General features: G+C 41.9%; 1 protein-coding gene across 1 annotated transcript; it reads right to left on the bottom strand.

The window, feature by feature from the left end:
• Positions 1–11,024: 11,024 nt before the first annotated feature.
• On the bottom strand, positions 11,025–15,944 carry thap11 (THAP domain containing 11). Its single transcript, XM_043707083.2, has one exon. The coding sequence runs from the start codon at positions 15,820–15,822 to the stop codon at positions 15,163–15,165; it is 660 nt and encodes a 219-aa protein (XP_043563018.1). The 5' UTR covers positions 15,823–15,944; the 3' UTR covers positions 11,025–15,162.
• Positions 15,945–18,598: the final 2,654 nt, after the last annotated feature.

The raw sequence follows: 18,598 nt of genomic DNA, 5'->3' as shown, positions 1-18,598 counted from the left end.
CCATTCAGCCCATCAAGTACACATCAACCCTCCAAAGAGCATCCTACCTGAGCCAACCCCAAACCTCCACCCTATCCCTGTAACTCTGCACCCCACTATGGCCAATCCACCTGGCCAGCATCCCCCTGGACACTATGGAAACCAGAGTATCCAGAGGAAATCCATGCCAACACAGAGACAATGTGCAATCTCTGCACAGACAGAGAGTGGAATCAAATCTGGATGCCTGGCACTGTAGGACAGCAGTGCTAACCAATTAGCCACTGTGCCACCCACATCCACCACTTTAAATATTCATTCCCACCATCACCGCTGCACAGTGGTAGCTGTATGTACCATCTGCAAGATGCATTGCAGGAACGTGTCGTAACCCTCCGACACCACTGTCCAAATCCATGACCCCATCCAGAAGGTTGAGGACAGCAAAAAGCATGGCAACACCACCACCTGCAAGTCCCCATCTTACCCACACAATATCCTGACTTGGAACTATGTCACCATTCCTTCACTGTCACTGGATCAATGTACTGTAACTCCCTCTTTCACAGCTCTGCGGGTGTCCCTGCACCACACGAATTGTAGTGGTTCAGGAAGATGTCGGCATCAGCATTTTCTCAAATGCTTTTGGAATGAGCAATAAATGCTGGTCTTTCAAGACAGTGATTTTCTATTGGGGAAGAAAATTAAGAACTATAGAGCTATCCGTCTGTTCTGAAGAAGTCATATAGGTCTCAAAACCTTAACCCTGTTTCTTCACAGATGAACTGCTGAGTTTCACCAGCCCTTTCAGTTTTTTTTCTGATTTACCATTGAGCTAAAGTGGGTAGATGAAGTTCCACTACAAATCTTTCTATGTGCCAAGATGAGGGTGTCACATGTTCATCCCTAATTGCCCAGAGGGCAGTTAAGAGTCAGTTACATTGTTGTGGGTCAGAGGAGGCAAAGATTGGCAGTTTCCTTCCAGTCCAGCAATAATACCACTAGGCTCGTGAGTTGTGTCATGTGTGTCTGTAGGCTGAAGTTGATTTCATTGCTTCACTTCTCTGTGAAAAACACTGTCCTCAAGGGTAACAGCCTCACCAGAAACGAATAGGCCAGCATTGGGTGGCCGCACCTCAGGTAAGTGTCCCCTGTCACTGAGTTTCAGCTTCACAGAAGCAGGAGTACACCATTCAGCCCATCAAGCCTGCTCTGCAATTCAACGTGATCATGGTTGACCTTGGGCTTCAATGCCACTTTCCTACCTATTCTCCATAACCATTGATTTCCTGAGAGACTAAAATTCCCAGCTTTAAATAAGTTTAATAATGCAGCATTTAAAACCTTCTGAAACAGAGAATTTCAAAGAAATGGGATGATATGATAGAAAATTTCCTCATTGTTTCCCTAGATATTGAACCCTTCTTAAACTCCGAATGATTAAGCTCACAGCCACTTCGTGCCCCAAGTCAGTTCTTTCTCATTTCATGAAATAATGCACATTATTGTGAGTTGATGATGTAACATCATGTCATTCTGCATATTGCATGTCGTTCTGTTGTTCAAGTCGGTAGTGTACCATATAATTTAACCATGGGCTGGGGGAAGAAGTTGCAGGGGACTAAGATAAGGAACCTAACCGACGGCTAACATTCACAGTTGGATGGTGTCATGTCACACACTGCAACAGTCCTCACCCCTGAACCTCCAAACATGCCATATTAACCTCACACCATCCACACACACCCTCCACCCACCATACACAGCAGCCCTTACCATCCATCCCCTAACGGCCACACACACACACATCCCAACCTCTCCAACACAGACACCCTACTTTGCATGCACCCTACCCCACGTACATGCACATACCAACACTCTAGCCCACACATGCATGCATGCCCCATCTCTCTCACACACATATACACAAACATGGCCTCACACACACTCCACAACTTCAGACAGATAGACACACATACACACACATACACCCTCCCATACACACAGACATACAAACACACCCTCCCTCACGCCCACAACTTCACACACCAGGATGCACAAATGCACTCTGAGAAAAGCACACTGATACACATCAACCACCCACCCGCAACACACACACACATGCGTACCCTCTCTCACACGCACTGTAAATATTCAGGTGGATTTCCAGGAGGATGTGTGGGTGCATAAAGGAACATGTTACTGTGAGGGTGGTGCCACACGAATGGACCAAAATCTGATCTAACTAATGACAGCAGTCACAACAATAAATCTTCAAATTAAATTAAGGGTGAAATTCTTTCATTGTGCAGAATAAATTAATACAAGCCAGGCCAACATTTAGAGATTGATATAAATTTGCAATGATCTCTCTACAAAAAATCAATATCAAAGAGTGAATATTCTAAACTGCTTTAGGTAATCAGGAAAGTAACAAAAACTAAACGTAGACATAGCCTGTGAATGGCAGGAGCTAACCCAGTACCCACACAGCTTTAAAAATACAAGCTAATAGCCGACCAATACCTGGTCTGAATAAGTACAATGTCAAGGAGATATTGAATACAGAATTTAAAGTAATCCACTTTTAACTGAATGTATGACACAATTTCCAAACATCCTTATACTTTACCATATTTCAAAATGCTGAAGTTGTCAAAGATTCCAATGCTTAATGTGAAAAATTACATGAATCGTTACTAGGATCGGTTCCTGAAAGGAGCTTTATTCCTTTGCAGACTCAGCCTCGGTACAGGCTGACTGTGAAGATATTTCACAACAATTCAATTGAAATAATGCAGTGGGGAACATTTTAAAATCGATATGTTGCTTTTTTTCAATCCTTTCATGGGGTGTGGGCATCACTGACAGGACCAGCAATTGTTGTCTGTCCCTAAATGCCCTTGAACTGAATGGTTATCAGAGGGCAGTTAAGAGCCAGATTTCTGTCAGTCTGGAATCTCATGAAGACCAGATCAGGTGAAGGATGGCAGGACATTAGTAAACCAGAAGAATTTTTGCAACAATTATAACTGAGAATAGCCTTCAATTCCAGATTTTAGTTTGAGTTTAAGTTCTACCAGCTGCCATGATGTGATTTGAACTCATGTTCCCAGAGCACTAGTCAGGATCCCTAGAATACTATTCCAGTGACATTAGCATGACGCACTGCCTTCCTCCAAGACTTGAAGCCAGTGCAAAGAGGTAGTAGGTATACAGTAGTTCATGTGGGCATCAGAATTTAAGAAGAAACTGCTGAAAACATTCAGCAGGTCTGGCAGCATCTGTGGAGAGAAAGCAGAGTTAATGTTTTGGGTCCAGTGATCCTTCATCACAATAGTGTTTCCAGCATCTGCAATTCTTGTTTTTTTTTGTTTTAGAGTTTAGGAAGACCTCTCTTTTATAGTAGGAGAGGAGTACCAGGGATAACTTTGATACCTTTCACTAAGGTAGCCATGATGAGCAAACATTAATCTTCCAACTCCACACAGAAATTCTGGGCCCATGAAAAGGCAGTACCACCTCAGCTTTCTCAGACTTTCCTTTGGAACTCATTCCAGAGTGCTTCCCTCTGATCCCACCCACATAACAACCTCTGGATCACATCAGTCAGCTGTGGACTGCCAGTGACTGACTTCAGATGGTTGACCAATTTGCTCTGACTCTTGTGCCAGCCAAGCATGTATTAAAGTATGTGTTAAAACCAGATTGATCCCCTTATCACCCCAGGTCAGGGGTGGTCTCAATTCAAAGCTGTTAACTCAGAAACACTTTCTTAGCATCACTTATTCTGGTCCATGGCAAGTATGTAGTTCACTCCCACACAAAATGAACAGAAAAAAAGTCATCTTAGTATAACATTCACCTACACCTTTATTCATTTGTATCAAAAAGATCTTGTAATAAATTAAACCTACCCTCCTCCATTTTTTAGTTGACACCTAAACTCACTGGAGCAGGAAAATCGATGTTTTGGGCAAAAGCCCTTCATCAGGAATACAGGCAGAGTGCTTGAAGGGTGGAGAGGCCTATTACCTGCCCTCGACCTCTTCATTTCCAACTGCTGTCAGGACATTTACCACCTCAACCTGTCTACCCCCCTCCCCCACTCTAACCTCTCACCCTCACAACGTGCTGCCCTCCACTACCTCTGCTCCAATCCCAACCTCACCATCAAGCCAGCAGATAAAGGGGGTGCAGTGGTAGTCTGGCGCACTGACCTCTACACCGCTGAAGCCTGACGCCAACTCGAGGACACCTCCTCCTACTGCCCTCTCGACCATGACCCCACCCTTCATCACTAAGCCCTCATCACTTCAGGAGATCTCCCACCCACAGCTTCTAACCTCATAGTCTAGGAACCCCGCACTGCCTGGTTCTACCTCCTTCCCAAGATCCACAAGCCTAACCACCCTGGTCAACCCATTGTCTCAGCATGCTCCTGCCCCACTGAACTCATCTCTACCTACCTCGACACTGTCCTATCCCCCCTAGTCTAAGAACTCCCCACATACGTTCGTGACACCAGCCATGCCCTCCAACTCCTCCAAGACTTCCATTTCCCCGGCCCTCAACGCCTCAGCTTCACCATGGATATCCAATCCCTCTACACCTCCATCCGCCATGACCAGGGCCTCCAAGCCCTCCATTTCTTCCTCTCCTGATGCCCCCAACAGTACCCTTCCACCGATACTCTCTTTCGTTTGGACAAACTGGTCCTCACCCTTAACAATTTCTCCTTTGAATCCTCCCACTTCCTCCAGACCAAAGGGGTAGCCATGGGCACCCGTATGGGCCCCAGATATGCCTGTCTCTTTGTTGGCTACGTAGAACAGTCCATCTTCCATAATTACACCGGCACCACTCCCCACCTCTTCCTCCGCTACACTGATGACTGCATTGGCATCATCTCGTGCTCCCTCGAGGAGGTTGAGCAATTCATCAACTTCACCAACACATTCCACCCTGACCTTAAATTTACCTGGACCATCTCTGACACCTCCCTCCCCTTCCTGGACCTCTCCATCTCCATCAATGACGACCGACTAGACACCGACATTTTTGCAAACCCACCGACTCCCACAGTTACCTGGATTACACCTCTTCCCACCCTACCTCCTGCAAATATGCCATCCCATATTCCCGATTCCTCCGCCTCAGCCGTATCTGCTCCCAGGAGGACCAGTCCAGCACAGAACACACCAGATGGCCTCCTTCTTTAGAGACCACAATTTCCCTTCCCATGTGGATAAAGATGCCCTCCAACGCATCTCATCCACATCCCACATCTCCGCCCTCAGACCCCACCCCTCCAACCGTAACAAGGACAGAACGCCCCTGGTGCTCACCTTCCACCCTACCAACCTTCGCATAAACCAAATCATCCGCCGACATTTCCACCACCTCCAAACAGACCCCACCAGCAGGGATATATTTCCCTCCCCACGTCTTTCTGCCTTCCGCAAAGACCATTCCCTCCGTGACTACCTGGTCAGGTCCACGCCCCCCCAACAACCCACCCTCCTGTCCTGGCACCTTCCCCTGCCACCACAGGAATTGTGAAACCTGAGCCCACACCTCCTCCCTCACCTCCATCCAAGGCCCCAAAAGAGCCTTCCACATGCATCAAAGTTTTACCTGCACATCCACCAAGGTCATTTATTGCATCAGTTGCTCCCGATGCGGTCTCCTCTACATTGGGGAGACTGTACGCCTCCTAGTAGAGCGCTTTAGGGAACATCTCTGGGACACCCGCATCAGTCAACCTCACCGCCCTGTGGCCCAACATTTCAACTCCCCCTCCCACTCAGCCTAGGACATGGCCTCCTTCACCACCGCTCCCTCACCACCCGGCGCCTGGAGGAAGAATGCCTCATCTTCCGCCTCAGAACACTTCAACCCCAGGGCATCAATGTGGACTTCACCAGTTTCCTCATTTCCCCTATCCCCACCTCACCCCAGTTCCAAACTTCCAGCTCAGCACTGTCCCCATGACTTGTCCCACCTGCCTATCTTCCTTTCACCAATCCACTCCACCCTCCTCTCTGACCCATCACCTTCATCCCACCCCCATTCACCCATTGTACTCTTTGTTACCTTCCCCCAACCTCCTCCCTGACCTATCACCTTCATCCCCACCCCCACTCACCTATTGTACTCTATGTTACTTTCTCCCCACCCCCACCCTCCTCTCATTTATCTCTCCACTCTTCAGGCACTCTGCCTCTATTCCTGATGAAGGGCTTTTGCCCAAAACGTCGATTTTCCTGCTCCACGGATGCTGCCTGAACTGCTGTGCTTTTCTAGCACCACTCTAATCCAGAATCTGGTTTCCAGCATCTGCAGTCATTGTTTTTACCTAAACTCACTGCCCTATATGGGTCTGCACACATCTTCATCATTTATATATGTCCAGACACTTCTTTGTGACTGCTCACTCTATGCTGCATCACTGCACCGTGTGAAGAATTCAACCACTTCAGATCCATCTCACTGGCTTCCTTTAATAAAGACATTTTGCCAGTCCTCCTGACGAATGACTGGTGAAATGTCACATTGAGATTCTGCAGCTCAGCCTACAGAAGCTAAATACTGCAGATGCTGGCAATCTGAGATACAATCAGATAAGAATGTAAAGCACAACCAGTCGATCAGGCAGCACCTCTGGAGTGAGTGAGAGAGAGAGAGAGAGAGAGAAAGAGTCTAGAGCAGTGTTTCTCAACCTTTCCGTATTCAATGCCCCCTTCTTATCCTTGAAATCATGCAACGCTCCCCAAAAGTAAAGCTTGATTTCCGCATATAGTACTTTCATCAATTTGTAAGGCGATTTCTTTTGATATCAAAAGGGAACATAATTTATCCTCAACATTTGAGGCCATTTCATCGATGCGCCTTCTCACGGAATCGTTGCTAAGAGGAATACGCTTGATAGTCATTGATGGTTCCTGATGTAGCACGATTGATAATACTTCGGCAATAGCTGGAAGCACCAATGATTCAACCAAGGAATGAGGTTTACCAATTTTGCAATTAGCTTCGCTATGTTGTATGATGCCACAAGGCCATCCGCATTTGTGGCTCCCATCTTTGAAAAAGCAGTGGAAATCGTTGGTCACTGATTGAATTTATTCTTTAATGTTTGAAAATATGCCAAATCTTTGTCCTTTTCGTCACTGTGTTTCTTTTCCAAATGTTTAATAAGACAGGAAGGCTTCATGGCCTCGTTGGAAAAATTTTGTTCACAGAGCAAGCACAATGGTAAATGCTTATTAGAAGGAGATTGAATAAAGCCATATCGCAAATAGTCCATACTATACTGCCTGCACTTTTTCGTACTCGATGAGGCCATGTTTACACTGTCGCTCGAATACCCAGATGGAATCATGCATTTCATCTTCCTAGAAGTGACATGAGTTAGGTGATATTGATCTTGGCAGTAGAATCAGTGCCAACTGCGAAAGAGTTCAAATGGTTTGCCATTCACAGAGAAGACTATCAATAATAGCGCAGCAACCAATCAGAATGCATGCCTCTATGGGTGCAGGGAAAATAACAGACTCGTGTTATGCGACTATCCATGTGCACACAGCAATGACCTTCAAGGACATGGCAGTCTTCCAAGTGAATGGTAAGCTCTCTACAAAGTCGTTCAGTGCCCCCTTGCTGCCCCCTTTGACTTCAACGCCTACTGAAGGAAGGCAAATGCCCCTGAGGGGGCGCTTCCGCTCCCGTTGAGAAACACTGGTCTAGAGTTATCATTTCAGCCCAGTGAATACTGAAGTAGGAACGAATGCATGGAAGAGACATAGGACAGAAGAGAGGAGAGATTAAATGGCAAAAGGGTGATGGATGGAGAAACAGAAACATAGAAATGTAGAGAATAGGAGTGAGTATAGGCCATTCAGCCCTTCAAGCCTGCACCACCATTAATATGATCATGGCACATCATCCAACTCAATCCTCTGTTCTTCATTCTCCCCATATTCTTTGATCCCTCTTGCACTAATATCTATATCAAACACCTTCTTGAAAATATTTAATGTTTTAGCCTCAACCACTTGCAAATTTGGAAAAGAGAAATGTGAACTAGTCAGTCAAGAGTTTTTAACTTTTGACAAAGGTCAGGAGACTCCACAAGGCAACCCATGACCTCCTATTTCTCAGTTGGCCATCCTCTGTTGACCTCAATCCCACCCAGAAGTCCCTCGTGTTACACTAGTGACCATTCCCATCTACCTACTATAACTCTACTTCGACAGAGACATTCTCCAAGCTGTATTAATTACTGGGTAATCACTTGATGGCCCAGTTTTGGGTTGCCTTGGCGATCTAATGAGGCCTAGCTGCTAACATCAGCCAAGGCTAATTGCTACCCATCCTAGACAGGCTAGATCCTTGCTAGGCCAGAGCTTCAGCCTGACAGTGGTACAGGGCTCCTGCAGTTTGGGAATCAGATTCTAAACTGACTGAAGAGTTAAGTGAGTGAGAAACTAGTAAAGGGATGGGACAGTGCACCTGGTCACTCCATAGAAACTCGCTTTAAAATGTTTGACCAGTGCGAGTGCATTCCACTATTGCTCTTGAAAGATTTTAATTTGCTGGCTCTGAATTTAACCTCTGTCCTGCTGTGAAAGAATGCATGGCCCCAAAGGAGAGGACTTACATTTGTGTAGCATCTAATAATGACCTCAGCATCTCTCAAACTACTTTAAAGGTCAAATAAGCTCCTGTATTATCGCTTGATCCTTAACATTGTGTTGGGAGGCAGGAAGTATCAACAAGTCATTGCCCAGATGGAATGGACCTCAAGTCTCTGACTTCAAATTCAAGACTGTCGAAATTGGACTTGGGTCGTGATACCAAATAGGTGAATCCATAGCAACCGCCCATCAAGCCATCACATTGAAGGTCCAAATAGGCAGTGTTAAAAACCAGAGTCCACACTCAGCAGTCCAAATTCAAGTTGTAAATTGAAAATTCACACGTGGGGAGTAGCTCAAAAGCTCTCCACCAAGTTTCAAATAGTGACGGTACAGACATTTATAAAACCATAAGGGATATGGATAGGGCGAAAAGCCAAGATCTTTTCCCCAGGGTTGAGGAGTCCAAAAGGGACCTGAGGGGCAATATGATCAAGCAGAGGCTGGTGCGTGAATAGAATGAGTTGGCAGAGGAGGTGGTGGAGACAGATACAATTACAACATTTAAAAGGCATCTGGATGGGTACATGAATAGAACGGGTTTAGAGGGATTCGGATCAAATATTGGCAAATGGACTAGATCAGTTTAGGATATTTGGTCAGCAGGGACTAGTAGGACAGAAAAAGGGTCTGTTTCCAAGTTGTAAAACGCCATGCCTTTAATCTGACTGAACAGTGAATGCGTTGTCCTTTGTTGTGTGTGCTGAGAAATCTAATTTCAACGCAACCTTGTAGTGGAGAGTGCCGCATGAAGAAGAAAGTAACCCTTTTGGAATAAAGAGGAGAATGCAATTTTTAAAATATCACAAATAGTTTCTAAAAGAACCGGGTTTCTCGATCCGTGGCTACGCAACAACTGCAGAGAAGTTACTGTGTTCGCCGACTGCCGGAAATTTGCATGAAGACTTTTTTTTTGGAATTTTCCAGTTCATTCTATGGCGTTCTTCATGAAATCATGTCGTCAATGTAATTTACAATTAAAATTTTATAACTTTCTTCTCATCCATATTTCTTCTAAATAAAATTCTTTTTAGGTTGCCAATCGATGGCACTTTATGTCTGAATTGACGAGCCTTACTGGTGTCCGCATAGTATCTATTTAATTTACAATACGCTCAGTTATTCCGCCTCTTGAGCATTGCATTTTATTTCGTGACAATACTGAACTACATTTGCATGTGCAGAATTCGCGCTTGAACGGTTATTGTTCAAGATTAAGAACAAGAGTATCTGCTTCCTTGATACATTGAGAACGAAGTTCATGGTACGAGGAACTCCAAGGGGTTTTTTAAAAATGCAAATTCCCGCCAATTTACAGCTGCTGTAAATTCTAAACATTTTAAGATTGTCTACATGAGACGATTTTGCATTTCTTATTAAAGTGTCTTTGGAAACTAGGAACATTGATTCTTAAATATGAATTGATGCATGTTCGAAACTTTCACACCAGTCTGAAATTAGAATTACAATTACAGCCTGTGGTGTCACAACAGAGATTAAATTTATGTTTTCAAACCTTGGCCCAGTTTACCAACATTAGGGAAGTGTTATACTGATCCACTCTCCATACTGCATGTGGCAGTTTTTAAAATTGTGTTCAGCAAAGTTTACTCATTCGCTGAGCTTCTGACGCATTTAACATTGACATTGACAGTCTTGCATGGTAGCCTAATGAGGGCTGACAGAAATAATGTTTTGATGGAGGGTAAAGTTTGTACAGAATGAGGCATTCAATGGATGTGTGCGGTTTCTGTTCAGTAGTCTCTGTGTCTACTGCTTTTATCGATACTCAGGCATTATATGGTCTAATTTAAATTCCAGCCCTATGGTGGCTGAGATGGGGAATCAGAAGCTTGGAAAATACAAAAGAAGGAATGGCTCCCCAACACATTACCATAACTGGAAAAATTTTGTTTGTCTGCTCACCTAAGGTGCCAATTAGGCATGTATGAGAGGGCTTGGCAGCAATTTGCCTGCAGAGGTAAGCAGCCAACTCAAAGAACTTTCTATCTCAAAACTACATTTGCAGCCAAAATGTTGTAGCCAGAGATATTTTCCTTCTGTTCTGACATTTTTGAATTTTCACTTTGAATGTATGACCCTGAGGATGCCTCCTCACATTCCTATCTGGATGGGGCTGCTAGAACAGCTAACTCCTCATTCAGCCAGCAACGTGGTGGGAGGTTTCCCTCTCTTGTACATGTTGATTTCTGCTTGAACCATCTAGGGTATCTTGGGTAGATTTATCCCCACCATTCTTGTTGCTCGTACTGTATTAGTTTAGGCTTCTGCTGCTATATGAGGTAGGATGCCCACAAGCAGCTGAGACAGAGCAGTGAATAGGTTGATGACATATTTATTAATAGTTAGTTACATGAATGATGGCCATTTATGAGATGACAGACTCAACCTATGAGTGGGTTCACATTACATTCTTATACAATATTGGTAACAAGCACAGAATTCTTAACAACTCTCTGCAACACTTGGAGAACTGGCTCACTGCTCCCAGGAACAATTTCTTATATTCTGATAGGCAAAACTTATTTTGAAATGTACTTAACCCCGTCAGGTTATATTATACAATTGGAATGATTACTCAATGTCAAAATGGCCCCTGTGCATGAGCAGAAACTGGTTGTGACATCAACAGGCTGTGACAATGTTTGCGTATTTATTGCTGATATCACTGTGTTCCAGGTTCAGTGACATCAGCGCTTGCACACATACAGATGTGGGAACAGACAGGGACATGGGCTGGAGGTGAGGTGGAGCTTTCACTCCCTTGTGGAATAGTTCTCCACTGCCTTGCCACCTGACCATAATTTGCCACAGTGGATGACATTGCACAGGTGGAGTGCTCAGCTGCATTTGGAGCATGCACAGTAAGAATGCTCGCAATGGACAGTTCCTTTGGCCATAAATCCCAGAAAATAACTTTAAACAGAAAATTCAGATGAAGTTCATCGCAGCTGCTGTTTTGGCACTTCGTAATGTGGCACTGCAAATCAATATTCCTACACATGTATAGGTACTACAGCACCAAGTGATGACATTCACAATAAATACAGCCTTAGACATCACCCTCCTTCCTAGGATATCAAGAATGAAGGTAGTAATTACAAAGATACAATTAGAAACAATAATTGACACCTTGGCCCCGCTCGCCTATTCTGCTATTCAATAAGGTTGTAGATCTGATTGTGGACTCCTATAGAGTTTACAAGAATCAGAGGTGACTGAATTGAAATTTACAAGATCCTGAGAGAACACAACTGGATATGAGAGAATCTAGAAAATAGGTCATTAATTAAAAACAAGGGTTCACCCATTTAAAAGGGAGATGAGGATTTTATTTTTCTCCTGAAGGGTTGTGAGCTTTAGAATTCCCTTTCACAAAAAGCTTTGATTCAGTATCTTTAAGTTTTTAAAAAGACAGCAATGATTATTGTCAGAAGTATGCAGGAATGTACATTTGAGGTTAAAATCAGATTATCCACAATCATATTGAATAGCACAGCAGACTAGAACTGATTGCCTACTCTCGTTCCTTGTTTGTATGTACATTATAGTATTTTGAAGTAACCCTCATAATCAGCAGTGATTATATTAAAAGAAAATAGAGACAAGAGTGATTACAGCAATACAATAATTATAAAATTAAGACACCAAAAGATTTAGTCATTTAAATTGGTCACTTGAACCCTGAATAAAATCCAAAATTTATTCTTTTAACTTGTGGACACCTTTACTTCGGTGAGTCTTTAGTATCACAGAAATGAATTGTGAAAGTTAATCCAAAGACTACCTGTTCATTGTGACATCAAGCGAAGAAAGGAATCTTTAAAAAAGTAACTTTTCTCCACCTGCATATTCACCGTACTAATATGATGTTTCACGGTGGAAGCTCAACATTCGTGACAATACTGCTGCAAGCTTGCGTAGAGGTAACTTGTAGTTAATTACTAGGATGTTCTGCTCCCAGTTTACAGGTATGTTTATTCTCTTAATCATCATCACATGGTATTAATCACCTTTTGCAAATATTATTGAAATGCTAATGAATACTAGTTGTTTTCAAAACATAAATTCTAAATGGAATAAGAGCTGTAAAACTGCATTACAACCAGAATCAAAGAGGAGTAACAGTGAAATAGACACTTTATGTTATTTGAACATGACTTAATTACAGCAAGTGATTAATTAGCATTAGAGGCACTGTCAGTTTGAATTGAACACACTGGCAGCAATTGTTTATTTTTAATGATATGTATTCAATTTATCACTGTTGCTGGCATGGTAGAAAAAAGACTTTTATTTACATAGCACCTTGAAGTGCTCTGGACATTCCAAAGCATTTACAACAAATGATGAATACATTGAGAATTAAGAGGCAGAACAATATAGATCAAAAGATAATAAAGTTGATTGTAATGGTTATACTCATGGCATATGGCATGCCATGAAACATCAATTCCCAAGTAATCAACTACAGATTATTTCAGAGAAATGCTGCAGTAATCATGTCACAATCATTAATCCTTCAAAGTGAGACTCCTCACATAACAATTATTGCCACTGGTGTCAATAGTTTAAGTAGTTAAACTAAAATTAGAAAATGCTCAGATACACAGCAGCTCAAGTTTGCATCTGAAAAGAGAAAAAGCAGATTCTGACATTTTAGATAGATGCCATTTTTAAATAAAAAACAATAACACCATCACAAATGAGATAGGGCACAATCAGCAAAGTTGGCCTACAGGATGAAGAGAACAATAAAATTAGCCATTGATGAATAAAACCTCTTTGAAACTGATGTGCTGAATGTTTCAGTGCCTTCCAGCATTTGCATTCAAAGATACAAATATTTCTACTGAAAACCACAGTAACAATGAAACTTATAATTTAAAAAAAGCTCTCCTTTCCAGCACTATTTTGTGTCTAATATAATTACAGGAGCATGAAAATAAAACTATTTGAACTTTGTTTCAATCTTGTTACGCAAATTATCATTAACGGTAATGTTTTGTGTTCACCAGCAACTTTGCTGTTCTACTTATAGCATTGGACTTTTGAAATAATTGTTTGCAATTTTACAATAATTCTTCAATTCAAGATGCAAAGTGTTCACTAAGCACATTAGGTAGTGTGCTATTGTAACATTAGAGAATCATTTAAGGTCCAGCCAACAGCAGATAAACATTTTAATGATTGTCGGTTATGAAATTGTCCTAGGAGAAAGTGAGGACTGCAGATGCTGGAGATCAGAGCTGAAAATGTGTTGTTGGAAAAGTGCAGCAGGTCAGGCAGCATCCAAGGAGCAGGAGAATCGACGTTTCGGGCATGAGCCCTTCTTGAGGAATTGTTCTGTTTATTTCAGTATGAGACCATGGATGCAATGTTGAAATTACTTGACCTGTTTCAATAAACTTAGTGCATTATTGTGAATTATAGAACTTCCTGCACTGATTGCATGATAATTGACTTATTCAGGATCCTGTTTAAAATAAAATATTGTAACTATTAGCATGTATTTCTGTGAAATTTCATTTAAAAATTAAATCTTTTAAACAGTAAATGACATAATTTTCCACATGAAATGATAAGCAAACTGCAGAGTTATTGATCAGAAAAATGGTGCTTTATAGAGGTGACATAACAAATGGATGCACAGCCAAAGAAGGCAATATTAGAAGAGGTGACTGAAAGCTTTCTTTCAAACATGCGTTTAATGGAGGGATTTAGACGAGGAAGGTCAGATGGAGAAGTTTAGGAAGAGAATGCCAACACCAGCCTAACCAATCTACTGTTTGTGAGTATTTAAGTACTGTTCTACCTCTTTGCTTGCTCATGTTTAAAGTCTCACAATCGTATTAAAAACATTAAAAATTCAAAAAAAGTAAAAATCTTATTAGACCAATTTACAAAGTGTAACCATAAGAGGATTTATTATACTTTTGATGGTTATTGTTGTACAGTAACTTAATGGAGAGGGCAGTATACAAAATAATGGGGAACTACTAAATTTATAGCATCATTATAATAAAACAAAAACATTGATTCATAAGAATATATTGGATAGCAAATGATCGTCACATTGTCGTGATAAACTTAGTTTCTAAGACTGATGCTCGGGTGGAAAATGAACGTTTTTCAGTACCTTGTTGCTGCACTACTTCCTAAAAGTTAACTTCAGCACTGCAACATGCAGAATGTGCCTCAAATCTGACCTGTCGCGTGAAACAACCGGTAACAAGGGTGCATATCATTTGGGATGCGCGCACACACAGAAAAATGAAGCAAGTGGTGTCACACTATTTTATCACATCTGAAATATCACACGAAAAGTCCTAACATCCCGTGCCACACCGGCACATGATCGTCGTATTTGTCTTTTTGTTTTTGTTAAATTCTCTCTTTCCGCGGGTCCAGTAGCTGCGAAGTGTTCGTGTAATATATATACTGTACATTTATAAAATAGGCATCACATTCCATGTTTCTTCCTGATGACCGACATGGACAGTAATTTCTCCTTGTTCCTTAACTCCTCCCGCAGGATGGCCTCGCTGACCTTCAGTTGCCGGATGGTGCCTTTCATCTCCTTGATCTTCACCTCCATCAGGGCGATAATGTCCTTCTGCTCGTTGAGTTTCCTGAGCAGCTCCTCGGAGGTGGTGGTGGAGGAGAGCGAGTAGGAGTGATCCAGGCACTCGGGAGCCTCGGGGCGAGGGACGGCGGCGGCGGTGGCGGCCGGGAGGGAGGGCGAGGATGAGGAGGACGAGGACGAGAAGAAGTAGGGTCCGGACAGGTCGATGGGCTTGACGTCCTCTTGGCCGGCGGCGCTGGTGGCCGGCAGCTTCTTGCGGGAGCGCCTGATCTTCCTCTCGTTGACCCCTCGGAGCGGGAAGATGGTAGGGACCTTGACTGAGTAGGTCTTCCTGCCGCCGGGGAAGTGGGCGCTGCACACCCGGTGTCCGGTGGTGGGGTAGAAGGTGCTGAAGCAGCCCGTTACTCCGGTGCGGGAGATGTTCTGAAGCCAGAGCCGGCGCTGCTCCTCATCCTTGGGGAAAGTATAGAAGCGGAGCTCCCGGTCCCGGTGCGAGTTGTTGTAGCAGCCGGGCACGCAGCAGGTGAAGCCGGGCATCCTGCCGCTGCGATCCCCGGGGCCAGCGCCGCCCGAGCGGCCTCTTTAATCGCAGGCCCGGCTCCCCGGACTCTCCTGTTCGCACGATGCCCTCTCTCCCCCACTCCAGTCCCCCCAGGTTTATTTATTTTCCCCCCAAACACCGAGTTAGCTGCAAAGCCCAGGCCGCGCAGCGGAACTACATCTCCCAGGGTGCAGCGCGCCTTACACAGCCACTTCCGGTCAAACAAACAAACAGCTGCAAAAAAATGCAATAAAATGAACTTCTCAAAATAATGAACGAATTATTGAAACCTCTTCTCGCGTTTGTGCTCATTTGTATTTGGTTCTTATTACACTGATCAACACTTCACAAACTCGACTTCAAACTTTGTTTGCATTTTATCATATTTTTGCTTTAAATTTTGCATCATTTTTGTTTTACTGTTATACTACACCTAAAGCAATAGCATTTATTGTATGCAAATAGGGTGAGAGTTTACTGCCAACAAAATTCACAGAAATAACCAAAATCTATATTCAAATTACGAAAACCAGACCCTAAATCTTAGTATTTTGTTCACAGGATGTACATGACAATACTTTTTGAAAATTGATCAGTAAATTCATTTTACTAACGATGTTTATTAACATTCAAAATGGCATCTCAAAAGCTGTTTTTGACTGAAATTTTGAAAATTTTGATTGAACTCATTTTTATTTAAAACGTTATCAATAAAGGTACAAAAGTAAATTTCTGCCAACAGTAAAACTGGTATCAATGATAGTGGTCACAATCTCATACTCATTACAGAGACAGTCAATTCGTGGTAGGTTTAACCTGAGGGCCACCATGCCTCAGGCAGAGGATGAGGTCAGGAACGTGGGACATTCACATCATCTTAGCTGGTGCAGGAATTGAACTAACCTGGTTGATAACTCTCTGCATGAGAAACCAGTCATCCAACCAACTGAGCTCACCAACCTCTAAATGATAGATTTGACAATGGAAGATGAAATTAATAAATAATCATTGAAGATAATTATGTGCCCTGAAATAAACATAATTAAAAGAAAGGATTCAAATTCTGAAGTATGCCACCATCTGACAAAAAGAATATTTTCATTTTATAAGAAAACACTCTTTGTGTCTGTTATTTGTAATTTAGGAAGATGAATAAATACGAGTCTGTATACTCATCCATCTGCTGTTTCACAGGATGTGCAGACCACTTGGGTTTGAAAGTAGTTACATTAGTAAAAGGACAAGGATCTCGCAATATAAATTTAAACAATCCATTCCTTCAACATCAAAGCATATCATTAAAATCTGAATGTAGTTTATAAATGGATTAGATGTAGTATAGTATGTAGTATGTATGGTACCTATTTAACAGTGCTGACCACATTAATTTAAAATCTCAATATGACTCTTTGGAATTTAAATATAGGTAATGTGATAATTGGTAGGCTGGCACCAAATGAAATAATCATGAAAATGCTGCATATTGTAAGAATTAAATTTCATCCATGTTCTGTCTGGATCTATTTATTTATTGCTTTGAGGGCAACTATGAGTAGGTGAAAAAAGTAACATTGCTCCATATTCTGAGAACAAATTGTGTACATGTTATACATTTAATATAAGTCTGTCAAAGAAGTGGAAATATTTATTTACTGTGATCTTGATAACCATTCCAGGAACCGCAGACAGGCTATCTTGCCACAAATTCACAATTTGATCGCAATATTTTGCGTATGTGGTTGCTTGGATAGCTTAAGATGAGCTCCACATTGTCAGACTGTATCATTCTAGCTAAAACCAGAACCAGTAGCTATTTTAATATTTTATAATTATACAAACAATAAGTCTGAATAATCAATTTTTACAATTATTGATACAGAATACTCAAATCTTGCTTTGAGATTTAAATAAGGCAATATGTAATGGAATATTAACTGAGGTACTAATGGACATAATTCACCCCTTTTTTTGTATCACTAAATTTTGTTTCATTGCCAACAAGGTGGAAACAAAAGGTTCAAATGAGGGATCTGCAAAATCTCGATACTCAGTGTTGCTTAAATACTTCCAAGGTTCCTTTTGAAATTCTAGATCAATATTGTCTTTTCAGACTAGGCATGTTCCTTTGGAGTTGATCAAATTTATTTTTCAACAAAGTGGTAACTAAACATTAAATATTTTTATTGTTTTAATAGATGGGATGTGAACAGGAACACATTACCAAGCAGCTCTCCAGCTGTTTGTTAGAACAAAGTCAATTGCCATTCTATATTAATGGTTTTAACAACAAAGTGAAGAAATATTTACTTACATAAGACAAACTTACAAATATTCTAATCTAAACAAATAAAGATACTAATCACAAAACTAGGTATTAATTATATACTGATTACAAGTGGTTCATTAATTGTGGTGAAATGCTGTTCCTGGAAACCAACAATTATCACCAAATAATATTTGTGCATTTGTCCAATTTTCCTATCATGGAAATATTGCAGCACAGAAGGAGGCCATTTGGTCCGTTATGCCTACACCAGCATTTGAAATGAGCAATATGACATAATGCCATTCTCTTGCCTTTTCTCCATGCACTTCACATTGTTTCTACTCAAATAATCTGCTAATGGTCCTTTGAATGCTTCTATTGTACCTGCTCCAATATAGTTCCATGTAGTGCGTTCCAGACCTGATCCACTTGTTGAGTAAAAGGCTATACTTCACTTTATATTTGTAAATTACTTTACTCTGTGCCCTCTCGTTCTTGATCCCCTA

Source organism: Chiloscyllium plagiosum, unplaced genomic scaffold (assembly GCF_037043375.1).
Source record: "Chiloscyllium plagiosum isolate Xiang-an unplaced genomic scaffold, Cpla_swu_hap1 HiC_scaffold_17, whole genome shotgun sequence".
Taxonomy (NCBI): domain Eukaryota; kingdom Metazoa; phylum Chordata; class Chondrichthyes; order Orectolobiformes; family Hemiscylliidae; genus Chiloscyllium; species Chiloscyllium plagiosum.
This window is presented reverse-complemented; position numbering and strand designations above follow the sequence as displayed.

Excerpts from the sequence above, each read along its gene's own strand:
- thap11 (XM_043707083.2), bottom strand. The coding sequence starts at position 15,822 with ATGCCCGGCTTCACCTGCTGCGTGCCCGGCTGCTACAACAACTCGCAC.